The 14087-nt window shown below is 44.5% G+C and overlaps 1 protein-coding gene across 2 annotated transcripts in view; it reads right to left on the bottom strand.

The window, feature by feature from the left end:
- Positions 1-3838: 3838 nt before the first annotated feature.
- The window catches only part of LOC109864481 (nuclear factor of activated T-cells, cytoplasmic 1-like), a 119104-nt gene continuing 108855 nt past the window's right edge, over positions 3839-14087 (bottom strand). For both annotated transcript variants that reach the window (XM_031792112.1, XM_031792122.1), the window contains exon 10: positions 3839-5427. In XM_031792112.1, the coding sequence (XP_031647972.1) occupies positions 5421-5427 (7 nt within the window). In that variant the 3' untranslated portion in view covers positions 3839-5420. The remainder of the gene's footprint in view (positions 5428-14087) is intronic.

The raw sequence follows: 14087 nt of genomic DNA, 5'->3' as shown, positions 1-14087 counted from the left end.
GTCAGAGCAGCTCACAGATTACTGCACCTGTACATAGCCCACCTATAATTTAGCCCAAACAACTACCTCTTTCCCTACTGTATTTATTTTATTTATTTATTTTGCTCCTTTGCACCCCATTATTTTTTATTTCTACTTTGCACATTCCACTGCACATTCCACTGCAAATCTACCATTCCAGTGTTTTACTTGCTATATTGTATTTACTTCGCCACCATGGCCTTTTTTTTTGCCTTTTTTTGCGTTTATAGACTTATTTTTCTATTGTATTATTGACTGTGTGTTTGTTTTACTCCATGTGTAACTCTGTGTTGTTGTATGTGTAGAACTGCTTTGCTTTATCTTGGCCAGGTCGCAATTGTAATTGAGAACTTGTTCTCAACTTGCCTACCTGGTTAAATAAAGGTGTTTTAAAAAAAAAAAAATGTATATGCTGAATAAGGCTGCGGCTGAAATGTGTCCGTGCAGAGCAATTTGGATTAATTAAAGATTGTTTTCTGGTGTGCTGTCCATCTCATTTACTGTATTCTGACAGTGACCCAGACTAAAACCTCCTATTGAGAAATCCTATAGTCTCCTCTCTGTCAGGAAGCCAATCCACCAGGGGTGTGCCAGCAGGTCACCCTGAGGTCATGCTGGGCATCCATTAGAGTGCTTATTTAGTGGATTACTCCGTTAAGAGGAGTGATCGGCCTGCTAAGGCAAAGAATCATTACCCTTCCTCCCCGCCCCCACCCTGCTAACAATCAATACAGAGGGATCATTAAAATGAATAGCTGGACATTCCCCTTTCCTCCGGATCCTCATTGTGAGATCAGTGTCAGGGGGAAACGAAGATTGAGCTTAGAGAAGGCGTCTAAAAGCCTCCAGTGATTGACATGAAGTCCTCTCAATCCGAGAGCCCATAGCTGAGAGAGAGAGAGAGAGAGAGAGAGAGAGAGAGAGAGAGAGAGAGAGAGAGAGAGAGAGAGAGAGAGAGAGAGAGAGAGAGAGAGAGAGAGAGAGAGAGTCTCTCTTAAGCACCCACCTGAACTCTGACTAGCCCCATTAAGAGCAGCCCACGTGTCTGCTGCTACTGTAAGGTCAACACAACTACATAGTGTATACAGAACTGCACGGTAGACAAGCTAATGTGCAAATGGCAGGGTCGATGATGGTACAGTGTGTGTGAGTGTTTCAGCGTTTTTATCCGCATGAATTTAGAGCATTACAAATGAATCAGGAGGGGATATCAGAATTACAGTTATTGTATCGATTGACACACTGAAACCTTATGATAATATCAATAAATGAACTATTTTTTGAGTGATTTTCGATTCAAGTCTCGTCAAACACAACAGTATGTCCGCGTCAGAATTTTATAAATCCTTGCATGACATTTCAGGCATCGCAAAAGAGAGAAATAGTGAGTCAAGTTGAATGATTGCAGATGAAGAAAAGACATGCACAAGTTTTTTTTCCAGTCCTTCTGGCTCTGTCTTTTTAAGTGTCTCTTAAAGTCTCTTTTAAAAAGGGATTCGTCTTTGCGACCGTACTGATGTGACCATGTCAGTGGGTCATTTGTTGGGCCTGTCACGTGTCCAGAGGGCCCATGTGGAGAGAGAGTGCACCTGTGGATACCCCCTCCCCCCAGACACACACACACACACACACACACACACACACACACACACACACACACACACACACACACACACACACACACACACACACACACACACACACACACACACACACACACACACACACACACACACACACAGGCAGTCCCTATCTACCCTCAGCCCCTCCTTCCCCACTCCCTATAAGAGGCAATATAATCATTCATCCTCTTCATGGGCAGTAGATGCTGATCAGAGACCAGCATTAATATCGCCACTATCCTGCTAAATTTGCATAGCGACATACCCTTATGTCTCTAACTGTGATCATGGAACAAATATCCATGCAGTTGTCCCCTTTCACCAAAATAGAAAAACACCAAAAACATCTCTATTGCTTAGAATGACAGAATATCAAAGTCCAACTGTATGCATGGTCAAGCAATCATCTCTTTAAAGCATCTCTTAAAGTCACCCTCATGGTTCTCTCAACATGCCCTTCAAAACAGAGGTATGTTATATCCCGGATTTACGATCTGCAGATGGCTGGACTGGAGGAGAGGAGAAGAGAGGGCAAGAGCTGAGCCACCGTTCCTAGCTATGCATTCACTTTATAAAAGCAGAAATCAAGGGCTAGGTGAGGAATACAATAAGAGAGGAAGCAGAGCCATAAATAACCTGTAAATCTACCCTCTGGAACTTCTAGGCAGTGCCCCGTGCCCCGGTGAAGGGTGCACGAGAGCCCCAGGAACCAAATGGCACGAGCTAGAATCAAGACGATTTTCTTTTTTCACTGACAAAGGAAGCACACGGAATCAAGCCACGTAAGGTGCGGTGAAATCTGTTGATTTATCTCACGCTGTCTGAGGCCACTTCATCAATAAATGCCTCGATAGGGCCATTGCTATTAGTTTGTCAGTTCGATTCTTCTTCTAAATCAACTAAATGGTTCCTCTAATAAAATGATAGCGATTTCAATGATTACTCAACTGTGTCAAAGGGTAGCTGTCTCCGGCAGAGGAAGATCTAGGTGAGAGCGGGCGCCAGGAAAAAGAGGCGTGACTGCATCTGTAAATAGAGGGGCTATTTTGGGACTGCCGTGGGTGTACAGGGGAGCACCGCCCAGACCTGCCCGCCTGACTTCTGTCACTATGACGATGGGCCATTCCAAACTTTGCTGCTGGATGGAAAAAGTCTGGAGGACTGGCAGGTGGTACACAGGAGCGTGGTACAGCTCCATTGGCGAGAAACACCATGCCACTCCCATAACCACCCACTCCACACACGCAACACCGTAGCGGAGGCTATACACGTCCTGGCAAAGACACACACCTGAAGGAAGTTGCATGTTTGATGGAGTACAGCAGCTCGCCAGGCTCGTCAAGTCAGTCGTTAATTAAGGTAAAGGCTTGAATCTTGGATCAAAGGCTTGAGTTGCATAAGAAGAAGAATGATGTCGAACAACGCCTGCCATTCGCAGTTCATATTTATGTAACTACCTTTTTGCACCCCCCTTCAAAAAAAGAACGGCCTACGTAAAAATTCAAAACTATTGTCCATATATTTGAATTGTATTTCACCATTTTGTTAATACATAGGCCATACATCTATACTACTGTATTGTGCCTTGTAAGAGACCTTGAAAAAAGAGAGAGAGAGAGAGAGATAAATAAATCACCAGAGTTTAAATGTCTGCATAAAGCCATGGTAAGATAATTGAATATAGCCCATACACGTCAAGGTCCTGCTGTGTCCATGTCAAGCTTTATTAGGCACATGGGGACAGGTTGGAACCATCCAAGGTTTACATTGGTCAAAAATAGTATAACACAAAGCTGTTGAGTTATAGAGAAAGTCTGAAGCTAAAGCATAGCCATATGGAGCATGGGCGGATAAGGGAGGGAACGAGTTCAATGTGCTTAGAAAGATGCATTTGGTAAGTTATTGATTCTGTGTCGCTGTATGGAAAATATTGTTTCAACGTTGAGGGTGAATTAGATATGTAAAAATGTTATGTCATTCCAGACAGTCGGAGGGATAAAACACCATATATCGTTTCTGGTAATGATTTGTGCCAAAAGGGAAAGGATTTTTTATAGCACACACATAAATTCAGGGACAATGCCATCTGGTAAAGACTGCAATATAAAACAGCTAGAGTATCACTGCATGTGTGTGTGTGTGTGTGTGTGTGTGTAAAATACTCAACATAAAAATCGAACTAAAATCGTAATAACAGCAATGCACATGTCAGTATGGTCAACATTATGTCATTTATTAATTCTTTTTTTTTTTATAGAACACATTGAGTGTACATAAAACACCATTTGAATTTCCATAAATATTTCATATTAAAGAGGAAATATGTTTCACCTTTGTGCCTGGATAGAAAATGATTAAGAGTTACAATCATGTTGTAGCCGAGAGACAATGGAGAATAAGGCACGATACATCAATCTGTTACATAAGAGCCATGCTATCCTACAGTCCACATTTATTCATGACGCTATTTAACGGCGCCGTAAAGCGAAATCACATATATCATTAGTATTCTCTGCATGCTGAAGAAAGACATTGTACTCGGACGACGTAGAAAAAGATTGCAGACCTGTCAACCTTTATAAGAAGAGACCCCGTGGCTCAGTAAGGGATGTCTGTCCTATCACACTAAGTATAGGAATCTAGATCCTATAACATTTGGTCATTGACGGAAGGGAAACCCGTTACTGCTACTATGGCAAAGTGCATTACATCCTGATTGAAGCCTACTGAGCCACTGTCTCTAATAGCAAAGAAGAAACCTCCATCCTTCTCTAGCTTTATTATACAGGAAAGGGACATATTTTGTCTTAGATAGTCCTTATCATCATATGGTATGTACATGCAAAACCCCAGTCGTTCTCCTACAAAGTGTAACAGTAGGCTCTTTCCTGATTGTCTAAGCATTTGTGCATATTTTAGAAAGAAGGGAAGAGGGAGGCCAGAGCAGAAGGAAAGAAGAGGCACGAGGTGTCAAGACAGATACTAGCAACGAGGTGGTACACATTGGATCATCAGAAAGAGGAAGGCATTGAAAAAAAAACAACGACGAGCTAAGGCATAAGTACATTTCAAATACATGTTTATACAAAGAATATCATACACAACATTCAGTATAAATGGACAAGGACATAATAAAAAAAAACGGATACACAAATCTAACCTATACACACGTCCCTACATATTTTTCAGCCATTTTTTGTGTCCCTGTAAACGAATGATTGACGTGATCGAAGTGACATTGCATTCTAGTCAGTGAGTGATGTTGTAAGGCACCGCTTGGGTTGCTGTGGTTTGCCAGGACGCTCTGACCAACATATGATACACCCATTGGCTTGTCCGTATATTAGAGTCCAACACACATAAAGAAGAGGCAATCAGTAAAGAAACGAGTATTCAGTCTTACTGAGCTGTTTGGTCCATGGAAGAGCAAGAGTTGTCATTTAAGGCAAGTGTAGTAATTGTCACAGTCCCTCCCATTATATCTAAGGCCATCTCACATTATATTATAACATTCGTTCATATGCAGCTTTGCAGTTTCCTGTTAATGACCACCAGTCGGCCAATCGTTCTGCAGCGTCACGAGGGGCAAGCGAATCAGGCATCTGGGAAAATGTAGCAATGAGGAAGTGGTAATGTGAAAGCTCTCTGTTAAGGGGTTCCTCATGTGGATATAGGAGCTTTGGTTTGGGGTCCTTTTGCCTCTGTCCCTTTTTGTATCTGCAGAGAGTTTATGTACTGAGATGCACTGAGATGCTGGACAGGTCGTTTCGGATGATCTCATTGACTGTGGAGATAAAAGGAGAGATATTGTTACTCGAAAACCCATCCAAAACATACCTTTCATTATATCATCATCGTCACAATATTCATCTTCATCATCTTCATCAACATCATCATCACCATTATCTGTCGCTGTACCACATGATATTTGGTGGTTAAAAGTTTGTCACTGTGATTTTTGCGGGTTCATGTAAGAGTAATATCTCCACTTTCTCAACAGCAGCACAACTGCAAGGTGAAAAAGATATAACTCATTCTAAATCTCTTTTGACACAGCAATAAATATACTTTTCTTAAGAGTTTTCAGTGAATCACCACTCTGGGATTTAGATACAATTACACACTCACACACACCCTTATTCTCTTTTTTGTCTTTCCCGTTCTAGATCCTGTGCCCGCGTGTTTCCCACAGTTGGGCAGACAGAGAGCAGTCCCCTCTCTTTATCTGCTGTGTGTTTTGGCACATTGGGGGGAAGTGACTGACCAGGGCCCTAGGACTGGTAGCAAACAAGAGGCTCCTCAGGGCACCCCAATGTAAAGCAGAGAGAGAGAGAGAGAGAGAGAGAGAGAGAGGAGGGCCACTCAGTCTGGAACTCAGTGAGGTCACTATCCACATCACTGGAGGTGGGAAAGGAAGTCAACCACCTCCTCATATCCACTCTGCACTCACAGACCTGGGCAGACTGGGCCTACTTTATCAGCTCCTAGCCCACTGGACAAACAGGCATACAGTGGAGACAGTCTACCCACACAGATATCGCAACCCCCCCCCCCCCCCCCCAACACACAGACACAGACATCCCCACCCTACACACAGGGAGAGAGGAGGGGGCGGGGGCTTATCTAATGAGGGCACCCTTTCATTTATTGTGGCAGTAGAAGTGTGTACATGATTAAATACGGTATTATCCCGGTGTTTCTATGAATATGAATGTTTATGGATATGAGTTGTGATAAACGAGTTCAGTGTGTGAATTATGATTGACTTAAACAGCTCGGTACAGGTAAAAAAAATAAAGAATAATTCTGAATAGAATGCTCGGACGTATGCACGCATGCGCACATGCACACACACACACAGAGTTGGGGCTCACCTCCCTTTCATGAGGAACTCCTACTGGAAAAAGTCAACCTAAGCCGGCTGTTTTTACCTGTGATTCCGCTCCGGGCTAAACAGGCTTTTACACGTTGAGGTTATTTTTAGTTACGCCTCCGTGGGACAAAAAAAAAACGGCAAACAAGCATATTACAATTAAATGATCAAACTTTAATGCCAGTCTTCAATTCCATCGTTGTGTGAGAAAATAGCTTGGGGCAGGGAAGTGTTGAGAAGTGTTGTCGAGGGAGGGAAAATCCAACACCTCAGCAGAGTATGCCACAAATGTACCTTTTCTCTGAGAGAAAAGCAGTAGCTTCCTCTCTTCTTGTCAGTCAGGGTAAAAACACTGCCATCTCAACACCCACGCATTAACCACAGTGTTGTTTTTCTATTCTTTATCAACTAATATTTTCCATTTTCGAAGCGCAGGATTTTCCATGATGATTAAAAGAAAATCTCATTTGTACAGGGGACTACCTTTGACTGACGGCCTCCTATCTGAGCCCTGTTGACGTTCAGCAAGCGACCGAAACAGGATGTGGCTAACTGTTACACCACACAACTATCACAAACAGTTATTTATAACTAGCTAATGCCGTCAGTTATCTGTGTCTCAAAGAGAAAATAATCATTCTTAGGTAGGCCTCAAAACAATTGACTGACCAGGGACAAATTAGTTTGTATTCGTGTTTGGTGTTTTACTGTGCTTAGAGATCCCCATAAGATGTAATGTAAAACTTCATTGCATTATTAATTTATGAAGTCTGTCTCAAATTATGTGCACGTGTTACTAGGTAGGGACTGTACTAAGTTGTAGGCTAGTATCAAGGTTAAGGCTTAAAGTCCTGAATCATGTTAATGGAAATAGTTTCAAACAAAAAATCTACGTTTCTCATTGGACGAGTAAAGGTAGTCCCTCCCTATTTCAGGCAGTTTTCTTCCATTTGGTACCTGATGAACATGACAAAGTACTGTACCCTAGCCCACCCTGCCTAGTCCTTAAGGAGAAACACATTCTTCTGAGGTGAAGAAAGAAGGGAAAAGGGGTCAGAGGTCGGCCTTGGTCCTCTCACTGCATTCGTCTTCCGTGACGCAACACTAACCCAGATGAGAGTGCTTCACTCACTTCACTCCCCCCATCCACCTCACTCTCTCCCATATGAAGGAGACAAGCATAAAAACCCAGTAAAATGTTGCTATAAATCAAGGCAGTTCAAGTTATCGCACAACCTTGTGAGTTAGTGCAAGTCTGCAATGTCTCCTCATAGACGGAGTAAGACCCTACCAAATATGCCCAACTGACAAAACAAGACCAACGATCACACTTCATGCACATGATAATGTGAATCTTCGTTAGATAGGCAGTCAGTATCAAATGTAGTTATATTATATAAAGTCCTATTAATTTAGGTTACGATAATATTATCGCAATATTATTGCAACCACTACAGACGTTAATGTGTGACTCTCCTTGGATCAAACTTTGATGAGAACACTCTAGTATTGTCATGTAAATCCAACCTGTTTGACCAGCTTCTACACAGCATCGGAAACTTTTTAGGTTCCTGTTTCTGATGCATGGGAAAGCTATAAGTGGGAGAAGTCCTTTGTTGAATCGACAGAAACAGTGGAAAATTCAACGGAACATATTCCACTCATGCAAAACAACACAATCCGCGCCAGATAAATAATAGCATCATACTTTATTAGCTCAAGTGCCTCTAATCACATCCAACCCACAGCCATAGCTGTCAGCCTGTTTAACAGCTCCTTTTGGAAGGTGTGAGAGTGACAGGGGGTGAATCTCAATTTGGGATCCTTGGTTTCTCACCTCCTCTCTCCTCGCCTCCTTAAGAGGGGAGGATCATTTGATTTTCTCCTACAATCAGTACGGTAACATGCACACAATAATATGATGATTTTGCATGGTCAGGGGAATATAATAGTTTTTTAAAAACGTTTACACATTTTGCAAGAACAACGATTTCCCTAATAACCCTGTTCGGACATATAAAGTTTGTATGTAGAAAATGTACTTTCGGTTTCTCCAAACTCAACGCGTAAAAGGGAGGCTTGAGCTACTGATGCTGGCACCTGCAGATCAAATACACGGGTTGGAACGCCGATGAAGCTGTTTCCATGTGCCGATGATTTCTAAAGATTACTCAGAAGACCAGGTGTTTTATAATCGGTTTATGCTTACTTCGATGTTGACCTTACGCCGCTTATAAGCAAAGTGTTTACACGACTATTACCATAATCACCCTACTGCCATAATCGATTTTAGAATCAAATTATTACTGTGCATTGTAAATGTACTCAGTGTTTGGAGAAGGAGAGGAGGTAGTATGGAAATATAGTGTGTCAATGAAGCAGCCATTGCTCCTACCCATCTCAATAATTATCCTGCCGCAGTACCTCCTATGTGTTTGTGCGGTGGGGAGTACACGTCGAACCATGTTTCTAAGGACGGACGGACAACAGATGGATGTATCTCTGGGATTGGCTTGGGTTGGGCTCTCTAATCTCTCTGCTACAATACATCAGGGAAGAAGCAGCTTTCCCTCCGGGGCGTGGCCCTCCTGAACAAGTGTATAGAGAGAGCTCTCCAAGGTACTCTCTCTGTCGGCATAAACAGTCATTAAAAAGACTTCCCTCATCTCGGGGAGGAGCTACCAGGCACCTCTGAAAGGGCCCAAAGTGCACAGCAGAGGGACTGCAATGCCATGTAATTAAATTTCAAGCTTTGAATAAACCATGTTTGTCAGTTGTTCATGAAATTAGAACACAGAACCAAGTGAACCGTGAGGTTTGGATTACAGGCTGCTGTTAGGTTAAGCTACTGTAACGTGCCTGAAATGGACGCCAAGGCAGTAGGCACCCAAAAGGTTAAAGAGCTTGTCAACGTTCAATTCTGATAAAGACTGATCCGAGACCAACAGCAAAGTCCATCAGAGCAGCAGTGGAGCAATTTGGCCCTGTTTTGATTGAGTTATTCAGGCAGAAGCATTAAGACTTCATTTGGGCGAGGAGAACGCGCCACCCGAGCTCCCCCAGCCGAACCTGACCCGCGCGGGGGATTGAGTTAGCCGAGGTTAGCGGATAGCGTTGGCGTCGGGGTTCGATAACATCCAGGCTTCCTCTGAGAACAGAGGATAGCCATGTGGTTAGAGGAGACGGAGAGGAGAGCCTCCCGGGCCGCAAAAACACTCGGTGGTCCCTGCAAGCGTAACCCGATTCCCCCTTTACCCAATCAACGACTGGCAAGGACCTGGCAGCAGCGCTGACTTCACTTCACCTTCTTCCTGTTCAACTTTCTAAACATACCCTTTGAACTCTGAGTTGTAAGCGCTGTAAGAGAGGCATCCTGCTTGGGAGTTTCTATTCTCTCTGGCTGCTCATGAAGAAAGGCATAGCTCACTTCCTGAAACACTTTCACAGGGTGGATAAACTAAATCAACTCCAGTTGTGTTAGGGTTAGAGGCCTTGGTGCCGTACGTAGGGGTACTCTTCATATGCTTACACTTCCCCGGGCCCTCTCCTGACCCATCGTGCCTTGTGAGAAAGACAAGCACAGCTTCCACCTATTGTGTTCTGGCTCCCTACTGCATATGAAGAAGCTGCTCTGAATCATAATGGTCATTCATATAAACATGCTGAATATAAACATGGACACACACTCACATGCAGGCCCACAAGACAGCGTCCCTGAATGCACGCACACAGGCAAGCAGAGATGCAGAAAGACGCAAACAGGCACGCACAGAGGAGCACGCAGGCAGACACACACATGCAAACAATGCCATGAAAATTCATATGATTTAGGAGCAATAACATAATGAAACAAAACTAGGATATCCACTCAAATAAATAATAAACATCGTTTGAACTGAACGTGTACGTGAAATTGATTTGGTGAGGAAGCTGAACTGGAGTTTGAGGCTGCTAAAGAGAGACAATTGAATTTCCTGCTACATATTACTTTTGTTTCCCCACAAATATCAAATCTGCTCTCGGGTTTCAGCAGAAACGCTTCATTGACAATTTGCAGCCTCCCACGCATGTCTGCAACAGCTAGAGGGAGAGGCTGGATGCACGTCACTCACTCCTCTTCTGATCTGTCAGAACCAGTTTTGTGAAGGGGGGGGGGGGGGTGTAAGGGTGGAGCATGCAGACAGGCACACACATACGCACGCACGCACGGGGTACACATACACACAGAGCCTATGCATGCACGCAGACACACACAGACAGACAGACACGTGCACTCCTATAGATAAACGCAGTTGGACACAGAGAAATGACACTAAGCTAATTCGTCTCAGACTAGCAGGTAGACAACAGAGACTGATAATCCTGGGAAGCCCTGTGGGTGTAATGATGTGATTATATGTGCAGATGTGGATATATCATCCCCACAACTCTGCGGATGTGTGAAGCCTGCCTTTCCCCATGTGGAAGCACTCAGTCTCACAACTGACCGGAGGAGACGAAAGAAAAAGTTAAAGTGTGTGGAAGAGAGAGCCGAGAGAGGCGCGGGGGGGTAGCTGGAGTCGACTCTGAGGGTCTCTGCTCGAGTTTTACAACCCTTCCGGCAGCAGCTGGGCAGCTGCGCAGACATCGCTGTGTGCCCTGGGCCTCGGCCAATCCGCTTCCTTCACTGCCAAGGTGCAGACCAATGGTAAGGGGGGAGGAGAGAACGGGGGGGGGCTAATGGTTAACAGAGGCTGAGGCCACGCTGGCGGATAGAGGGAGAGCGGGAGTCCTTGGATCTCCAAGAATACTTTCCTCTGATGGCTGCTACTGCTTTCTGGACCTCTGAGTATTGCTCCACGGAGAACAGCTTTGAAAAATGGCAAAGCCATTTGTTTCTTAATACCATGTGGAGCGGGTGGAGAGCAGGGAGTGGGGAGATAACGTGAGATAAAGTGAAGTGCTGCTCTCATCTCATCTCCACCTGTGTCTTCCTACGTGAGTCTCTGATGTGCTCCTCGTCTCAGACAGCTTGCTTCCTTGGTCTCCGAAGTCAGATGAAGCCCCGCTCGTTGCCAGGCTAAACGAGTGGACCCCTAGAGAGCTAGCGAGCGCCTTCTCTGTGCTCAGCCCAGGCAGTAGCCAGAGGGCTGCAACTGCCGCGTCACAGACCGAAACAGGCTGAAAAAACAATAGCCAGCCACCCCAAAATTGGACAGCCAATCTAAACACAACAGATTTTTCACTGAAAACAACCCGACACTGATTTGCTTGTTTTGGCAAGGCACTTTCTCTTTGATCTTCTATGGTGTGTCGCTACTGCTGCCTCCCCTCCCTATCTTACTCCTCTGTGAGATGCCGCCACCACCCGTTCCTCTCCTCCTCTCACTTCCTCTAAGGCCCTGGGGGCGGTGGGTGTGTTTGGCGGGGCCCGTCTCCGGGGACGAGGCTGGGGAGGTGTTTACATGGTTAGGGCCGCTCTCCTGTGAGCTCATCATTGATGGACTGAAATAAGTCACTTGATTGTCTTCGCTGTGTCCTCTCCCAGTTTCTCTGCTGCTAACAGGACAAAGTAAAGCAGTGGTACCAAGATTTCCTGATATATTTGTTAATAAAATTAAACAGGGGTTCTGCATGCTATAGTAATGCGATATGTGTTTCTTTATGTTTAAACCCACAACGACTAAAAGTAGCCGAGTGAGAAAGTGAGTGGAACACACGTCTGCATGGTGGAGATATGAAAGGAGACAGATTTAAAAACGTTCAGCATGCCTCATTTGACTAAAAGTTTCATGCTAAAATAACGATGGCCGTCGGATATGGCCGGTCTGATTGATAGTGAATTGGAAAGGCATGAGGCAACAGTGGCTAATGCACATGGATAGAGATCTCACTTCTTGAATATGGCGGAAAAGCATGGCCATATTGAAGCGATCATACTGTGCTAGATTACAACCATCTGAGTGAGGATTTGGCCGTACACCTGCATATAATGGGATTTATGACATCAGCATTTGTATTCTGCCTCTTTAAATCACCTGTTCCCTGTCAGTTGTAATGTGGGATTTCAGAATCCACGTTTTATCTAGAAAACCACATTCCCTGCATCCAAAAAGGCTTACCTTAAGTGCACGTTTTATTAGCCCCTATCTATCATAGACATAAGGCTTAGAGAGGTACCTCGTCGTTTGAGTGTGCGTGTGTGTGTGTGTGTGGAGAGCCTGGCGCTTGGCCTTGGACTGGACCGTTGCTCTTTCCATCCCGGTGAAGAGGTATGAGCTACTGTTCTTCGCCATCTCTTTCATGCATTATGAAAGGGAGCCCTTGAACTTGACAACATTCTCCTGGAGCACCCATCCCAATGCCAGCAGGGATATTGTCTCAATCTGCCTCGCAATATTGGATATACTGTGAAGACCTTGCCATGAGGAACTTCCAGGAGTCACAGCACATCACAGCGCAGCACTAAAACTCAGGATGGACACTAAATCCACAAAAGGCTCAAGCAGTGCAGAGAAACGTCTCTGGTCTCCAACACTCCCGCTGAGATCTCGCGGCTGACCTACAGGGCCAGAATTATATTTACTGTAAGTCTCAGATCTGATTTACTCTCATTCCACTGACCTGGAATCTGCTCTGAGTCTGCACGGTTTGAAATCTTCTCCCACCTGCTCTGATTGGTAGACTGAGAGGTAAAAGGGTCAACTCGTGGACTTACTTACCTGGGCTAGGGTTAAAGTGAAGGGTTGGCTTGGCAAGTCCTCTCCTCATGCCAACCGCTAATAATTTACCTGCGCAGACAGACAACCTTCCTACATCTGGAGGTCCTGATCCATCCAGCCATCCTAGATAATATAACCTCTATATGGATCCCAGGATATCTGTTCCAACTTCTTCCTACACACATCACAGCAACCATACGCCCACATGCAAACTAACACACACACACAGACAGACACACACACACGAACGCACGCAAGCACGCACACACACAAACAAAAACCTATGTGAGCCGTCACTGGTAAATCCTAGCTGGCGGTTTCACCTGATTATGGCCATACAATTTCATCACCTGTAGATTTAATGCTTGACATCGCTCGGGGAGTTCGGCCACATGAACGTCTTAGCAGAGAGAGAGTCCTGCTCTTTTTTCCCCTAAATACAGTCAATCTTGCTGACTCAATTAAAACATATGTGACATCTCCGCTCACTTGGAGCATTTAACAACTGACCTTATCTGAGGCGAGGAGCGTGCGAGCAGGTTTGACATGAGCGATTTATAATACCTAACAGAGGGAATCTCAATTTACCCATCTAAAGAAAGATAAACAAACCTTTTAAAGAGTGCAGCTTTGCAATCTCATATCACCTCTAAGTTTTAAACTGGACTCCCCCAGACTAGCTCTTAGACACTGAACGCTCACCGCTTCTGAAGGATCCTTAAAAGCAAACTCATTCAACCTCAGCGTGGTCATTCTCTGCCCTACAGGTGCTCAGTGGGAAAATGAGAAAAAGAGAGAGAAATATACACTCCTCCACTCTGAGCCGTGTTTTTATTTCTTAGACTTCTAAGTTAATGAGCAAGTATGTTC

This window comes from Oncorhynchus kisutch, linkage group LG2, assembly GCF_002021735.2.
Source record: "Oncorhynchus kisutch isolate 150728-3 linkage group LG2, Okis_V2, whole genome shotgun sequence".
Lineage (NCBI taxonomy): Eukaryota > Metazoa > Chordata > Actinopteri > Salmoniformes > Salmonidae > Oncorhynchus > Oncorhynchus kisutch.
This window is presented reverse-complemented; position numbering and strand designations above follow the sequence as displayed.